The sequence below is a fragment of the Cuculus canorus genome, chromosome 5, assembly GCF_017976375.1.
Source record: "Cuculus canorus isolate bCucCan1 chromosome 5, bCucCan1.pri, whole genome shotgun sequence".
Taxonomy (NCBI): Eukaryota; Metazoa; Chordata; class Aves; order Cuculiformes; family Cuculidae; genus Cuculus; species Cuculus canorus.
In genome coordinates, this window is record NC_071405.1 from 14,962,755 (window position 1) to 14,980,222 (window position 17,468).

The window sequence follows — 17,468 nt, forward strand, 5'->3', positions numbered from 1 at the left end:
CTGAGGTAGCGATGCTGTTGATCTGACAGTCTCAGAGTAAATATAAAGATGTAATAAGAAAAGTTTTATAGACATATGCAGACTCTTCCACTAAAAAAAATATTATTAGAAGTGCAGAGTAGACCATGTCTCAAAGTTACAAGATAATAAAAGTAAAATGAGTATATAAAGCAATGTTTGTAAATTAATTTCTCCTGTATGTCTTACATGCTGCCAAGAGGCCCTCTCCAGTCAGTTTCTGAAATGAAAGCAGTACTTCATAGCTACCACTCACATTCATATCTGTAGCTGAGGGAAAACATCTACTAGAAGGCCGCTGTTTAATAGTTGCCACTCTTGAGTCCACAGTTGCAGTGTCTGCAATTCTTGATGGCTTGGAAACTGGTACTATTTCATCCACCTTATCTGTAATATAAAAGTATTCAGTAAAATAAATATCATTTGTCCAAAAACTGAAAATTAAAGTATTGCAAGGTCAAAGGAAGAGATTTACTTTTCAAAAAAATGCAAAGAAAAATTTTTTTTGGCATTTTAACAAGGCAACGCTTGAGCATCATAAGTCGTGCAAGCCGAGCACTTTTTATTGCTGCTACATAACATGCATGCTTTAGTTTTAAGCCTGCATGCATTTAATGTTTACTTAGTGTGACTCGAAAAACAATCCTCTTCTTCAAACCTTCAAAATGTGAAGGGAGAATATCTATATAGAAATGGAAAGAAGACCTTTAGAAATAATGAATCTGTACAGCACTGTCAAATAGAGATAAGCAGACTGTACATAGTCATCAGAATTCCAGTGATATTTTGGACAATAACCAGTACTCCAGAAGTGCTCTTTTACACCTATTCTCCTTAAGTAATCACATCCTAATTTATCCACACTCTTGGATTATTAGATTAGCATTAGTAACTGCATCATTTGTTTAAATGAAACTTTTATACATATTTTATATTTTAAGAACAGTCTGGGAATGTATTTAGTTGTGGTCAGAAAGAGACCAAATAGGTAAAGTCCAAATTTGAATGAGAACATCAACATTTGGATTTGGGATTCTGATCTACCTCATGATGTGATGATAAAATATAGGGAAAACTTTAATCAAGATCTTCTGAAGCTTAGAGTGTTAGTTTTAGTTCCCTTCTCCAACTTTGGTCGCAAACAATGTTCATCAGCATTTAATACATAACATAACTCCCTCAGACTGAAGACCTCCAAGTACCAAATAATCAACTAATTATAGCCCGACAGCTCCTTTATTGCCACTTCTGCTGCTGTTAACTAAGGCACTAAGAAAGTAAATGTCTAGCCTAAGCCAGTAGAAAAGTTTGATTTTTGAATCTGTACTAGAATCCAAACTTGACTCATACCAACAGGTTTCTTTACTGCCCCTTCCATCGCATTTGCTTTCCTGTATCATGTTAATTTAGAGTCTTTTCCTTTGAAGCTTCACCAAAGTAAGGGTTAGTTATGTAGCCTTGGTGTTCATGTGAGGGAAATACCTTAGCTTGGCTCCTAGGCTTCCACAACGTGTCTCAGAGCAATGTTACTTTTCAGCAATTAGATCCATCTTCCAAGGGATTGATTATTTGCTTCAGCAAACTAGGATAGCTACTTCATTAGGATACTATAGACTTAAAAACACCCCGGGTTTTTGATGGTCTAGAGATGGTGTTATTATGCCAAGTATCAGATTGAGGGATTTAAGTTTTACCTCTCACTGGAGAGCAGCGCGCTCAGGGCCCTGGACATGGATATGGATGGGAATAAGGCAGAAGGAAAAGAGCTTTTGATCCCTCTAAACAGTAGACCTGGCTGATGCAAGGATGATATTTTAAACAGGAGAAGAGAGGGAAGAACTTTAGCCTTCTGGTTAGGAAGAAGGTTGTCCTAGAAGTGGATATTTCAGTGTCACAGAGGGTCAGGGAGCAGGCAGGAAAGGAAAGGTTGAGCAGAATCACTAAGCTGAACACTGTTGAAAACTGTCTCACAAGAGTAGTGTTGCTGTTTCTTTTCGATTGAAGTTAGCATTCAATTCTTTTCATTGGTCTGCTTTATTTTTGTGTGTTTTAAATCATCCAGTGGAAGGAGAAAAGGAAAAAAATTCTTTAAATCATCACATGTATTCAAAAATCAAACAAACTTCAAGTCACATTTCATAAGACTTTGTAATACAAACTGTGGACTTCTGAAAGAAAAATATCTGCACTTCTGCTCAGCAAAAGGCATCAGAAAGCAATGGTGTAACCATAAACATTTGACCTATACATCAAAATATGGCTAGACTGTAGACAAGTACTCAGGGGATCTATCACCAAGAGCTTCAACTGGGCAGAGATTTCCTGTTAAGTCTCTCCCATCCTTTTTATCATCCCAGAAGCCAAACAACTGGTCTTTGGGATACAGAAAGTAGGAAGGTGTGGACATTGAAGCACTAGGTACTCAAAATCTGTAAATAAGAAATATAAATATACCATGTAAGAACTGATCCCCTTTATTTTTAACAGACACATGTAACCATATACCCATTCAGACAACAAAAAGCTACAGGGAAAAAGTGATGAGGCTATGACAGACACTTGAAAAGCATGAAAATATTTGTTTGGGGATGAAACATACATACCCTCCAGCTGCACTGATTTTGCTAGACAACATTAGAAGTCAGATCCTAGTTTTGGATCTGACCAAAATATCAGTTGGTACCAATTCTTAAGACCATCTACTATTTCCAGTTGGAAATAACTCTGTTTTCTGTATGTTTATTGCAGGTTTCTTGTCTGCAGACGGGTTCTCAGTCCTTCTCGCCCTATAGCTGCTCCCATTCAAGCAGTGCTTTGTGCCTTGCCAAGTCTAGCTAAAGCACTTTGAAAGAGGAGAGGACAGCACATTAAAGCTTAAGCTGCTTTGCAAGGAACTCCTTAGGGGCTCCCCACGTCGTATCTCCAACAGCAGCACTGCTACACCTGTGCAGCTTCTTCTTTTGCTCTGCTGCCTTCGATCAGAAAGCAAAGGTAGAGTGGAAGTTGTAATTTTAAAACTACAACCAAAAAAATTGAACCTATAGAAGCAGCCAACTTCTGGAACGAGATTTATTCTAAATGGCAGCAGCTACATGGCGGGTCCTGCAGAATACGTCAAAATCTTAGCATATGGCCACAACTGCATCACACTTTTGAAGTGAAAGCACTATGCAAAATAAAAACATTTCTCACTGTATTATCAAACGTGCTAATGAGGCTAAGAAAATTAACTGGCTGAACTGTACTCAGCTTCATTCAAACTCATCCCGAAGAAATAAGACATAAGCATATTGGGACAAACTTTCACTTGCCTTTGCCTTTAACTAGGCTGTTCATATCCACAGTACCAGTGTGCAAATCATGTATGCACCAGAAACACATGTTCAAAGGCCGCACATACTGGAATAATTTATCAGGCTTACTAATCGGCTTCTCTCCCAACCTCCTTGTGATCTTAAATACTCTGCAGCATTCATTTCTCATACCAATGAGAGGGGAATCTTACAAGCCTGTGTTGGAAATTCTCTAAGGATACCTTTACAAACAGTTTTAAGAAAACAGATATAAAAAAGCCACAGGATGGGTGCAGAAATTTGCACCTGGTGTAAGGTGTGTCGACAGAGTGGCCAAAGAAGCATGCCTCCGATGGTATTTTTAAAAGGAATGCAGCTGGATGTAGGTGGCAGGGAAGAAATATTTCTGCAGTTGAAAAAGCCTACATTGGAGGATGGCCATGCCAGCTGCATTTCGTCGTCAAACCGGTCATTTAGCAAAGCAGAGCCACAAGCACGCACGCACACACACTTAGAAGGGAATAACTTGTGGCTGATTTGTAGAACAACAAAATTCTATCTGCTTTATTTTGAATAACTTCAGTCTCACAGAAAGACAGAAGAATCTATGGCTCACTGGAGAGAGAGCGCAGCTCAGTTGTAAGCATAGAAGAGGATTTTTAGGCCTACGTTTATTCTCTAGTATTTGCCAGAGGAGGAATCAATCACTGCTTTGCCATACAAACTCTTCTGAACCTTTACAAGAAGTCACAACAGTACGTTGAGAATCAAACACAGGAGCCATGCTACACCTGTGATAATTAGTTACCACCGCTCAAGGGGCTCCTGGTAACAGCATCCTTTCAGAGAACTGTCAGGGCTATCACATGTATAAGCCAGTCTGATGCCTCTGCATGCATATAGCAATTTGAGTGCCACTATAATATTAAATTCCCCCGAGAGAGGCAGCACCAACAGATATAACATAATTTATTGCAAAGTGCGTTTCCATCTGCCCTGTAGGTTAGCAATTGCACCCGTGCTCTGCTCAGGGTGCCAGCCCTCAGGAAATTAGATGGCCTAAAGGCACAGAAAGTAGTTGCATTTTATCAACGTGTAGGTCGTCTCTGATGAAAAGCTCTTAATTACAGACATAGTAGCACAGTACCCAACAGCATGTCATGACTTTTACATTCTCAAGAGGTCTGGCTGCTAGGCAAGTTGCTTTTTTCCTTTTTCTTAAATAATTAATATCTGTGATAATTACAGGGGACAGTCTCCTCCTAACAGATTGGTTGCAGGAGATGGCTCTTATCCCCGTAGAACACATTGCTTAGTGACTCCTGTTCCAAATCCCCAGACTCTCTCAGAGGAAAAATTATAATGCTGCCCATCAAACCACCAGATCCATCAGAAAAGGGACTTTGAAAATGAGAGTCATGTGCCTAGATAGATCTGGTGGCACGTCACTATACAGGCCCCAAAATATAAATATGAGGTATGATCCTGGCAACATTACTTATTGTACGACATAGCCAAGACATGTGGATTAGCTCCACCGAGGGTCTTAGAAAGTGAGCTTGTCAGACCCACAGAGGATAAGAATGATCATGATCCGGTACAGGCTAACCCCAACACCTCAGGCTGGCATGCCAGAAACACCAGGCAAAGACTGATCGAACACAGTTTTGGAGGCGAGTATTGCCAAGACCTGTATACTTACCACCGACTCCAGAATGCTTGCTCAGAGGGGATGGGATAATGGAGAAAGAAAACTCAAAAAACAGCTGCCTCAAGAAATGACTTGTATTTGTAAGAAAAGCAATGAATGCCTGGCACAGAGTAAAAAAATGCTCGTATGAAGTTAAAGTGAAAGAACAGAGGCAAATGTTCTTCAAATACCAGCAGCACACATCGTTAACAGTGCAAATATAAACTACAAAATGTTAGACTAATCTAGTCAGCCAGAATACAATGTTAGCCAATGTAGGAAATGGTTGAATTCTGCCACCGATGGCCTTATGGCTAAGAATTAAAAGGACAGGCACATTAAAAAAAACCCTAAAAATCCTATGATGTGGTTATTTTTTCTTCCCTCCCCCTTTTGCCTGGCGTGTAGGCATGGGCAACGAGGCCCTCTCGGTTATGGCTCTCTGCAGCCGGCCACTGCGACAAGGCAGTGTGGCCTGCGGTGGTTCTCGAGAGTCGCTCGTCCCTTCTGCCCCTGGTAAGCACACAGTGGAGGATGCCACTGCATCCTCACCAGTCCATGTCGAGGCACAGGTTAACTCGACATGGGGGGTGGCTCTTTGGGAGATGCGTGTTTCAAGGACCTGCGTCCTTGGCTGCTTGAGGAAAGCTAAAATCTCTGACAGGTAGTTATGGATGGCTCTTGTGGAGGTAGCCACAATGCCCAGCTGCAGCTCCATACGGCCCATGGACTGCGACATGAGACCCATGGACTGTGCATGCTCCCTCTTGATATTTTCCAGCAGCTGCACAATCCTACTGTTGGTTTCCATCAACAGCTTCTCTCCCTCTGTTAGCTGGGGCTGCCCTCTCCAACCCCGATCCCTAGGGACAGGCTCAACACCGCGGTGCTCTTCATTCATTTCATCATTTCCCTCCTCCTCAGGAGAGTCACTTTCAAACTGAGGAGTCCTACTGAGTGACTGATCCCCGGGAGATTGTATGTCCATGGTACACTCCGGAGTCCGCGCTGGCGTTTGAAATCCCTCAAAATCCTCCCCAACGTTGCTGTGCGTTTCAGATGAGGACAACGGCCACTGCCAGCTCTCTGTGGTCCTGGCCGGCGAGTCTTCGTCAGAAGCAGGCACCGAGGATTCCTGTTCTTCGGCTGGCGTGGATGGCGAGCTCCCTCGGTGACGGCCAGCTTGCCCCGAGGATCCAGGAACCTCCCCATCTTGTTCCCCAGTGACATCTGGCAATCAAATAGAGGAGCAACAACCACTGTATCTGAGGCCAGGCAGATGGAGGTATCTACATGCATTGGACAACACATAGAAAGAAGCCAGTTGGGAAGCCAGAGTGTATGTGTTTGGGCAAACAGAAGGGCGGACTAAAGATTAGTGACTGCATTGGGCACGTGGCAGTTGATGTTATTAAGTGCTTTTGGTACAAATGCACACTGTCCTGTACCCATAACACACACAGCCATGCTGCATCCCAAGGCAGGAACTACCAATTCACCTCATCGTGACTGTGACAGGAAATGTCAGTGAACCTATCAAAAAGCTCACCTATGCACTGCAGTGGTGTCAGTCAGAAATCCCTGGGACGAGCTCAGGGCCAAGTGTCCAATTGAGCTTCCTGGGGTGTCAGATGTGCTCCACCACTGGCTGAGGGCAGCCCTTTGTTGTTCTGAAGCACTGCTGGCTATCTTCACTTTTGTCCGACGTCTCACGTCATCCCCACCCCCAGTGCGCTCTCTCCCGAATCACTGCTGCAGCGTGACAGTGGCCGTCCACAGCACTTATCCCGCGAGCAATGCCCTCCTCAACATTTGCTGGATTTTCTTATTCTTTTCTCCAAAGAGTAGGAAATGCTATCTAAGGGCATTGCTCGCCAGGATCTCAGCATCTCCTGAAAATAAACTTAGTTTTGCACTCCCCTGGCTACCTCCTCCCTTGCCTGAGGGAACATGATGGAAATCTGGGTGCAAGTGCTTCCCTGTGGCAGCTTAGTGTGGAAAGAGGCATTATTATAGATGTTAATGAGGAGGATACTATGTAAGTGCTTACTCTAAATCCTCCTCTACATAAAATGCACTCCCAGAGCCTAGAAATGGCTAAGCTTTTTGCACCCTTAGCCATCACTGTCTCATAGCAGAGCGTGATCTGCCCAACACCATTCTTGATTATGTGAGTTAGTAGCCGTAACTCTCACCATTTCCATGCTTCAGATAAAAAAAGAAAAGAGTCCATTTTATTTGTTGTTGGGGGACAATTTGGTCATCAGAAATTAATCTGGGGCGATCTGGCTATCAATGTAGCAGTAGGGTAGCCCAAAGAGCCTGCATTCCTCACACTCAGGCAAGGGATAAGTGAGAGAAGCTCTGCTGTTGGTAAGACTGTGACCTGGACAGCAGTGGCCGACTCTTGCTAGCTGGCTGGCTGTGCTGCTCATGCTATAGTGGTCTGAATGCCAGATCAGTGTCACACCTACTCTCTGGCATCCTAGTCTTGAAAAATGTTATTCTTTAAGGATTAATTTCTGCTCTTTGAAATAACTTGATATGCTGCTCTTCAGACCTCAACATGAAGCTGTAAGCTTACACCTGGAAGGTGTTGCTGAGGTCATGTTAAATGATTCTGCTTATGAATCAGGGGTTTTGTGTTTCATTTTCATTTTTTTGATTTTATATGGTTTTAAATGAAAGCTCCTTCCAACAGACCCAAGGATCCCTCCTCTTATAGATCAGCCCCTGTCTACCCTAATCCTAATGTGGCACTCATTATTTCTACACCCAAGTGCCTCCAGCATTATACTGCTCTAAAAGGGATTCTCTGTGGCTTAATTATGAATTTTTAAAATGCTAAAATAATGGATATTATTTGTGCATTTAGCATATTCACTACTTCAAAGTATTCACATTCAAAGTATTCACATTCTGTCTGTGTCTGGCTGGACTGTCCAGTTGCATGTTTTATGGAAAGTGAGGATGAGATTGTATTTGTAAAAAGGCATGAAGTCCTTATGAAAATGAATTTTAGGGACAAACTGTCATGCAATCATTGGCTCTTCCACTCCATGGAGATTTGAAAGGGACTATATATGAACCTAACTGTAATAACTGCTTCTTCCTTTGCCACTCTTCTCCCCCTTTGCCTAGTACAGCCGTAGCTGCAACACTTCACTAATAAATCTCTCTTAACAGCTACAGGGTAGGACTATAAAATTAGTTCTCAGCATTTTTCTATTTGAGTACACATGAAAAAAAGAACAAAAAAAAAAACAGGGGACCTAATTTTACCACACATAGCAAACACACATTTCAGTTAAATTCTATGGAATAGAAGAAAGATAAGGGATCATATATATTCATTCTGGTAGAGCCACTGGTCATACAAAAAGTCTTTGTATTTCTTTTGACATGTCATCAGAAAATTTTCCATATTTGAAAACTCCATTTTCAAGTGTTCTAAACAGAGCCCACATAATGATTATTAAATAATAGAACCAAAATAAATTCAAAGTAAAAAACCTGAAGCAAAACAAAATTAAAAAAAATTCCAACCCCCACATTAATTTATGAATATTTCTGTAAATAGTATCACTGAGTTTAGCTTGTTCAGGTTTGGGGGATCTCGACACGTTTGTCATTTGTGCACGTTTACACACTTGCCAGAGGCTTGTGAATAAAAGCTTCTCTTAAAAAGCACAATAAATTTTTTGGAAGTTCCTAATTCTCTATGAAAATTTACCACGTGCTATCCTCCTAATCAGTATTCTCAGCCTTTTGGAGCTGAAAGAACAGCATCTGGCATAGGTGACCAATAACACAAATGACAAAGAATACAAGCAAACAGTCTGCGAAAAGCCATCGGCAGAAAGTTAATTGTGGAAACTACTGGCGAATACTTATGAATAATGAATACATTCACAGGTTTTAGGATAGGTTTGTTAACTTGACTAGAAATGAAAAGGAGGAATATGCATAATTGTTATTAATTGTAACAAAGTCTTCAGCAACTCTGGTAACTCCAGCTTCTGGAAGCTTTGTGAAGCATTGACGTGGGGCATGGGGAAATTGAGGGTGCATTACAGGCATGGCCTTACAGAAGCTTTCAATCACTACAGTGTAATCATGGGAAAACTGCCTGAAAGTCAACGGCTGACACCACCTTGACGAAAGTGTCAGTCTCTGCCCAATAAATCCATTCCTTGATGACCAAAGGTCGCCCTAAGATCCAGACCAGATCTTGGTAAGATGATTGCACCAGTGGCTAGGCTGGTGCCGTGGAAAAGGTGTACCAGTTACAGTAGGGACACTGGAAAACATGGATCAGCCAGAAACTGTCCTTATTGGCCAGAAAAGAGGCTGACAGCCTTCAACAGCTGCCAACAGTAGGATTAAAGGTGGCTGAAAGAGTTACCTCAACTAACTGCCTTTGCCTCATTTCCTTGGCAAAGGGTTGACTTCCGAAAAGAAAAAAAATACCCAAGAGTGGGCACTAAGGCTGTCAACCCAGAATCGGCTATGGACCACAGTGGATATCAAGATGGTTGAACTTAGGTTGTTAGCTGGCTTTTAGAAATAATCCTCTCCCTTTTAAAACCAAGCTTTAAATACAGTGGGTACACAGAAGCACAGGTAGCTTCCTTAGGTGCGAAGCAAAAGGAACAGGTCAGATCCTCTGATCTTTCTAGCTGTTTCCACCTTACGTACCATTCCTACATGCAGCATTTTGCTCACAGTGATATATAAGACTTACAGGCAAAACAGGTCACTTATGTCTTTTGCATTTATACTTAGTGATACCAGCCAACAAACTGGCAGCATCCAAAGTTGTGACTTGCTTCATATTCCTAACAGCATGTCCCTTGCTTTGACGGGGTATGAATCCCATTTTGATCCTTACATGATCAAGTAAGGGAATCAGAAAGCAGCATGCATATGGGCTAAAGGAAATATGAACCTCTGGAATTCAGTGACCCACTGCACTTTTAACTTTAGTATTTTATCACTGTGAGTACTATGGAGCTATTTCCAAAAGTCACACGGGACTCACAGGTTTCTGAAGACTGTTTTTTTTGTTTTACCTTGCTGATTCTGTTGTGTTTAAAGGAAAAATGAGATTTGTTATTAAAGTGGTCCATGTAATAGTAACTAGGGAACCTTCATCAAAGTCCTGGCTATCCTTCTTTCCTGTTAGATTGGTCCCCTGTTTCTGCAGCAAAGCCCATAGCTGGCTGCCTGTACGAGAGTTCACACTGAGCTGGATCAGAGCTCGGTCTGATGTGGTAGACCAGTAATTTTTCCTGGTGGCCACAGGCTCCATCTTTTGTACATGCAGGGGTGCTCTGTGGTTTGCCCAATCCTGTACTGAACACGGTGATTAGAAGCCAGGATTATTCCAGCCTTTCGGTCATGAATATGTCCATCATTTTGGACCACTACTATACCGTGCAGTGTCTTTGCACCGCAACATTCATTACCAGAGAGAGTCCTTTATGTTTGTTATTAGTCATATCTAGGATTGTAGCAATTATTGGGTTGAGATACACAAAGAACTGAACAGTCCATTCAGCTGCAGGGATAAAGGACTGAGACAGAGGCCAAGAACAGAGCAGGGCTTTGGAGATAGACAAACTTTAGAGACATCAGAGGTAGTTCTTTAACTTTTGTTCACTGAAGAACATTTGAGATTTATGCCTGTGTTGTGCCTTACCTGCCACTTGGACTGGCAGTTGATCCCTCCCCTGTGATGTGCTGCTCTTTAAGAATCCCTCCTTTTGAAATCCCACCATTTCTGTTTCACCTCTGCTACTGGATCGTTGCCTTTTCCATTATCTTTCCTTTTCAGATTCCCCACCAGTGGAGCTGGACGTGAGGGGTAGGGTACCGTCTTCCTGCTGACAGGTAGGTGGAGATGTTCCTTGGCCACAACAAGTGGACCAGGAGCTCAACAACAGCGGTAACAGAGTTGGGGAGCTTCCTGGGACCTGCCTCTGCTGCTCTGGACCTGGGCCTCTGCCTGTGTCTGCATCATGCCTCCTGGGGTGGGTGCATTTTTCAAACTGCTTAGGTACCAAGGTGATAGATGCCTTGTAAATACCTAAGATAGATACAGACAGAAACTGTACCAGGCGCAATCAGTTATGCAAAACTTCATACAATGCCAATTGCACCTATATGCTATAGTATCACCCACCTTTTCTAGCATCTGCAGTCAACCATAGTCAAATATTTGGCACATGTATTTTTCCTTTTGAAAAGTGATGGGAGCACAAGACATTCGTTCTTCCTTGGTGTCAACAGGTCTAGGCACATAACCCTTAATGTCAGGTACTGCATGTGCACATATTTTGTTCCATCGCCTTCCCTAAGTATGAGTTTGCAAGTTTAGTTTAATTTCTTCCATTAGCCGGTAAAATTTGTTTCCTTGTCAATAATCTGCAAAAGTCAGTTACATAAGCAGTACTAAAACTAAAGGGGCAGTCCTTATGTGTGCTTATCAAAAATGGATAAAGTACACAAAAATATGGCTGTGGTTTTATCTTACGGATTAATTTTTAAAGTTTCTTCTATTTTTAGCTATAAGCAGCTTGCTTTTGACATAAAGACCAGGAGTGATTATACATGTAATTATAATTTTGCATGTATGAAAGAAATAGGCATCTAAAGCAATTAGATGAGCTTATCCACGTTATATTCCTTTTAGAATGTTGGCACTTCCCATATATGCAAAAAGACCTTGCCTTGTTTAGTTTGTCAAAGAATAGCTAGGAAGTCACTTGATAAATACTTCACGGTAAATGTGTGTGTGGGGGGGGAACGACGTAAAGGACAATTTGAGCAAACAGTACGTATGGGATTCTAGACAGTGCTATCAGAGAAGCAGATGAATAAAATACTACAACAGCTTTCCAATACTAATAAGGTGGTAGCAGAAAGATGAGAACCTACTGATTTCAAAAGAAAGCTTGGACTAGAGAAGTTCATACGATAATGTTGCTTGTTACAGAAGCAATTGCACTTGATGAACAAATCTCTAGTGCTTCTGGGGAAAACAGGTGACTTGATTTGCAAAGGGCTAAAAATGGACCTCTGTTACATTAGCTATGTCCACTGAAAAATAATGTTTGTATTTTTAGCTATTCAGATGTACAAAAATTTGTCAAAGACCAAAAGCAGGTAAAGTATAACTAGGCCTTCAATATACTGCCAAGAATTTAAAGACTAACCTTAGCCAAAGCATAGTTTCAGAGTAAGAGCATTAAAGGTTAAGACTTAAACCCAATTTGATGTTTATGATCACATTTACAGGAAAGAGACAAGATCAGCCTACAGTTATGCCATGTAAATGTATCGTTTAAAAAATATGCAGAAATAGAATGATTTGAGGTTTCGTTTAGACAATTAGGCTAATCCTCATAAATCTGCCACCACGAGTACATTTTAGTCTAGAATTAACTTCTTCCAGTCCCTCCCCAAATGAACAATTTGCAGGATTGTGCTTAAGACACAGTGCCAAAAATCACATATTTAGCAAACAATAGGCAGAGAATATTACTTAGCAGTTAGCACAATGAGGAAATAACAAAAGTACTTTGCAATACAGTCAAAACCATAAGCCATTTGAAACACTTTCCCACTGTGAAAACTGAGTAAAAATACTTGTATGTTCTCTGCGACACTGTAAACTCTACAAAGTACACTAAAATCTAAAAAAGTAAGTAAAACATAAAAACTGTTTGGTGACTAAGATGAATCGTTTCACATTGAGTATCTACAAATACCAGTACATCATTTATAAAAATGATTTGTATGTATTCACAATAAAGAACTAACAAAACTTTCTTGAAAGAAAGTCTTATTTGTGTTTCTAGGGCTGAAAATATCTTCACATTAGTACACACAGGTCACGTTTACATATTATAGTCACACCATCAAAAGTAATTTTAAGGAAAGTAGAAAACTGATACGTTCAAATTCTTTCTGCAGATACAATTTTCAAGTACCAGCTCTTTAACAGCATGTTCAATTAATGAAATAATTATACAGGCATATAAAATGAACCTGCAATCCTGGAGCCTTACAATTCAGCCTACCTTGAAAGAGGAATGGTCATTGTCTAACAGTGGTTTCTGTTCAAGAACAAAAACAAAGCAGAGAATATAGTCAATACCCACTCCTACCCTGCAAGCCAGGTGGAATTTAAGTGGCAATTTGATGTTCTGTTTAAGAGACAGCATTTGAAAATTTGGCCTAGTCACAAAAGAAAGACAATCAACCAAAAGAAACCAAAACAAAAGGTGGAGGACCTAAGACACTTGCAGCCTTTTCTTTTCTTACACTTACTCTCAATGCTTCCACACCGAGGGGAAAAAACAAACAAACTATAATGAATTATCTAAAACCATTTATTTTTAATTATATTAGAAATTAATTAACATGGGTATATGAACATTGGAAGAAAAAAAAAAAAGAAATAGCAGCAAAGGAAGTTTTGAGATGAGGGAGGTAATTCCTTCATCTCCCTGGCTCCTGAAAAAGAGAGAGAACACATTAAAAGTGCTGAAAAAGTTTTCCACTGACCTAACTGTACCATGTTGGGAATCACATGCAACTTTTACTGTTCCTCAGGCATTCAGGATTTTGAATATGTGGTTAGATATTCAATTAATAATATCTGAGTATCACAAGCGGCACTCACGTGTGCCAACGTATTCACTTCATTTGTTTCCAAATGCTACAAAACTCACTTTTTCTTTAACACTTACAATTCCTTGCCAACTTCTTTTATACCACTGTCTTGTTTGGCTGATGCAGAAAGGTTTTGAAAACCTTTTCAGTTACTGCCCTGTAGTAAAGAAAAACAAGTATCATGAAAGGGCGCTAATACTCAAGAATAAACCGATAAATTCAAAATAATTCTAGTGTAAATGAGAACACCCACACAGAGACTCAATTGACCTCTGTTCAGGATGGGCGGTGTTTTCAAAATATTAAAGCTGAAGCTCTAGTGACATAAACAATTTTAAAGAACAGTTCAGTACCAAGAGTTACCTGTTAATTTAAGACTCTGTGACAAAAACTGTTAATCAGCACACTGCCAGCCAGGTAGTTTTTTTTCAGTGGAAAACAGAGTTAGCATTGTTCTCCTTGAAACATGGCAGCTTTCAATAGTTCTCTTACAAAGTGTTTTAAGAGCACATACGCAACAGGCACAGTCCTAATTCTACACCTTCTTACACTGCCGTGGACTTCCCACAAGTTAAAACTACAAGTAATAAAACTTGTAGCCTTGCTACATCAACAAAAAGATGAGTACCATACTTTTTTCATGGATATACTTCAAAAATTCCACCTAGAGTCACTGCTTTATGTTTATGAAAAACAGCAGCCTGATGTCAATCTTCATGTTATTATTATATTGCTATCCCATTAGAATTTCAAATATGTAATGCAAATCAATTACTTACAAGGATACCCTTCAAGAATTCTTCATTAAGTGTGATGCCTTTTGCTCTCATCTTCTGAAATAGTGTCTGGTGAAGATCAGAAAACCTTCTTCCTACATAGAAGCATTGCAGATGCTGGAAACTATCAAAGGAGTCGACATTGTGAGTGCTGTGAAAGTTGCTTTGATGGCATTTCCATTGTTTCCTGCAGACAAATCTCCATCATCAACTCCACCACAGTGAAATAAAAATATGATTTTTGAACCCAGACGTCTTTGGGAGTGGTTTCTTCAAACGTAACATAACACTGTAAGATAATCCGCTGTTTGGCATTCATTCATATATATTTGCTCTGCAATTTCATTGTTTCAGATGCCATTAGAATGTGCCACCTTTGAAACAATGGACAACAGGAATGGGATGAAGTGTGAATGCTTATTGCAGACAGAGCTAATAATATTTCTTTTGAATGCCATCAACTGATATTTTTCCATTCAAACGCCACTAAGACTTGATGCCAGGTAACAACATTCTGGGCTGACAATATCACGGTCACTCTATCTGAGAGGTGGTACTTGCATCTAAACTATTCAAAGGAGGAAAATCCTGCATTTGTATTTGGTATTGTAGCCCACATTAAACCCCAAAGACCAGTATCAACAAATACAGAGGGATTAATTTACATTAATTACCATATCAAATCTAAGAACAAACAAACCACCACCCCTAGCTCACAACTGACACTTCTGTGACACTATCAAAGTAGTATTTATTAATGCAGAAAAATTATTTACCTTGTCATTCCTTTTCACTACAAAAAATTCAGCTTGCACTATTCCTAATTTTGCACTTTCTCTTAGAAGATTTTTATATCAGATTCTTAAAATTAAACACTGTCCACTTTAGCTTTCACTGAAAATCCTGACTTACTCACTAAATAAAACCTATTTCCTGGCAGTGAAAACGGCTTAGGAGCATGAAATTTTTAAATCATGTACCTAGACACTTACAGATCTTAGTTTATAGATGTGTTCCTTAAGTATCATATAATTTTAAAATTCTCCATCCACAAGAAGTTATTGATAAACAACTTGAAAAAAAACCTGAAGGAAAAGCCCTTTAAAAAGAAGCTTTTCATGAGCTGGATGAACTTTTTATGAACAGTTAAATTTAACATTTTAAAATATTAATCTTGAAACCCTCATGATACCTGTTTTCTATAGTGATGATGAAAGTTATGACCAGAAAAAATGCATTAGGAGTTTCATAAAGTTTCCTTTAATGTTTTGGTTTTAGAGTGTTTTCAAATCTTTATTTTAAATTGCTGCATGAGTATTTTCATTCTTCTTTAGTATTAATGGGCTAACTCACATTACCTCAAATTATCTCTTAAGTACTGCCTCTAAAAAATTGCTGCTACAATTGTTAGTTTACATGTTAACATAACTTACTCAACAGTTCTTGAAAACCTACAAGTTGCAAAAGAAAAAAGAAAGCATTTGTGCCCTCCCCATCCCAATATCCCTCAAAATCAGGAAAGTAGTTTCACTGTTGAAAACACTTCCCTTCCTAACATACATCTTGAAGTTGGACGGTCACTCTGAGTCAAGCAACTACTGTAAGCAGAAAGTCAGTGGCACAGATGAAGTAGAACTTGCATTTTAGTCATTTATGCTACGTAACTGCTGTAAGATGATAATACTGCCCATGCTATACTGCTGTGAAACATTAGGTTTTATTACCTATATCTTTAGGCACAAATGCTACATCTTCTATCCTGAATATAAAAAACCCATCCTATGTCCTTCCCTTCTCCTGTCCTCGCCATGAACCAGAACCCCTCTCAAAAGACAACCAACAAAACTAGTCAAACAGAACCACAAAAGCCATTATTTTCATCTCAATGCCTCCCTTACTTATGACCCAGAAAACTGGTTTTTTTTTGGTTGACAGAAGATTCTACAATAACAATGTAAAAGTTTTTTATATGCTGCCAAAACATATTTTTCAGAAAAAACATCACTAGCACTGAGATTTATTCTGCCCTATTCTCTAAACGGAGAATAGAAAATATCACCAGCTGGAACCTCTGTTCATGACCTGAAAGGAGGTCAGGAAAGAGCAGAAAAATAGTGGATAACCACCTGATTTTGTCCTGTTCAATATTAAAAAGCAAAAGTTTCCCTGTTGAGCGAAGATACTGCCTACAGTCTAGCTTTCCTTTCCGTGATGCTCAACTCTGTCAGAGAGCACGATGTAGACTGTTGTACCAACTATCACCCAGGGGCTCAGGGAGGTTTGAGACTCTTCCTTGGGCCAGACGCCACGAACACGTGGAAATGACACAGTCCCTGCTCAGAAGAGCTTACAATCTAAGAAAGCAAAATGACATACAGGAGTATGGAAAAAATACAACTAAACACAAACAAACTTTGTATACATATATATACAGTTACATTTATAAAAGCTATTAAAATAGCACCACTATTCCTACCTACCCCTCTGCCTAGCCATCATTACTTAGATGATTGCTTAATAGGGATCATAGGGGAAATGGGTCTTTAGGAGAGATTTCAAGGAGAAGGCCTTACGAATCAGTTCAGGGAGGGCACTCCATGCATACGGGACAGCGTGGAAGATGTTATATTGAAAACTTAAAATTGTGCAGAGCAGCATTTCTTCAGGTCAAAAATTCAAGTGTTGTGTGCAAGATCCCTATTTCCTGAGACAGAGACAGTGTGGTTATGGGAGTAACATTTGGCCATTAAGAAGACAAGCGATATCAACTAACGTAGGGCTACACTGAGGATATGTCACTGTCCACATATTCTCTGTAGTGGCCAGTTAGCACGGTAACTGTGAGGAGATGGCATGGAAGGGTTTGGAAAAGAGTTGGATACAAAGAAGGAAAAGAAGGGAAGATGAAGGAAAGGAGACAAAAGGAAGAAATGTGGGGAATATTTTCAAATGTAGTCTTCTGTTTGAGTTCTTAGTGTGTTTGCAATTTTTAAACTAAATAACTAAAAAACA

General features: G+C 39.9%; 2 protein-coding genes across 12 annotated transcripts in view; both read right to left on the reverse strand.

Annotated features, from left to right (window-relative positions):
* The window catches only part of SHANK2 (SH3 and multiple ankyrin repeat domains 2), a 369,360-nt gene that overhangs the window by 17,435 nt on the left and 334,457 nt on the right, over nucleotides 1-17,468 (reverse strand). For 7 of the 11 annotated variants that reach the window (XM_054067524.1, XM_054067522.1, XM_054067523.1 and 4 more), the window contains 2 exons: nucleotides 641-700; nucleotides 275-405 (listed from right to left, as the gene is read on the reverse strand). In XM_054067524.1, coding sequence (XP_053923499.1) covers nucleotides 275-405; nucleotides 641-700 — 191 coding nt within the window. The remainder of the gene's footprint in view (nucleotides 1-274; nucleotides 406-640; nucleotides 701-17,468) is intronic. The other 4 variants (XM_054067527.1, XM_054067526.1, XM_054067525.1 and 1 more) reach the window with 1 other exon arrangement.
* Nucleotides 654-13,074, reverse strand: LOC128852261 (uncharacterized). The gene is made up of 2 exons (XM_054067534.1): nucleotides 10,703-13,074; nucleotides 654-6,231 (listed from the first exon to the last, which is right to left on the reverse strand). The coding sequence occupies exons 1-2, from the start codon at nucleotides 10,779-10,781 to the stop codon at nucleotides 5,372-5,374; spliced, it is 939 nt and encodes a 312-aa protein (XP_053923509.1). The 5' UTR covers nucleotides 10,782-13,074; the 3' UTR covers nucleotides 654-5,371.

What these genes read in the sequence shown, in the direction of transcription:
- LOC128852261 (XM_054067534.1), bottom strand. Translation starts at nt 10,781, where the DNA reads ATGGTGGGATTTCAAAAGGAGGGATTCTTAAAGAGCAGCACATCACAG. An exon ending in ACTGCCAGTCCAAGTGGCAG is followed by an intron (nt 6,232 to 10,702) that starts GTAAGGCACAAC and finishes TTTGATTGCCAG; the next exon opens with ATGTCACTGGGGAACAAGAT.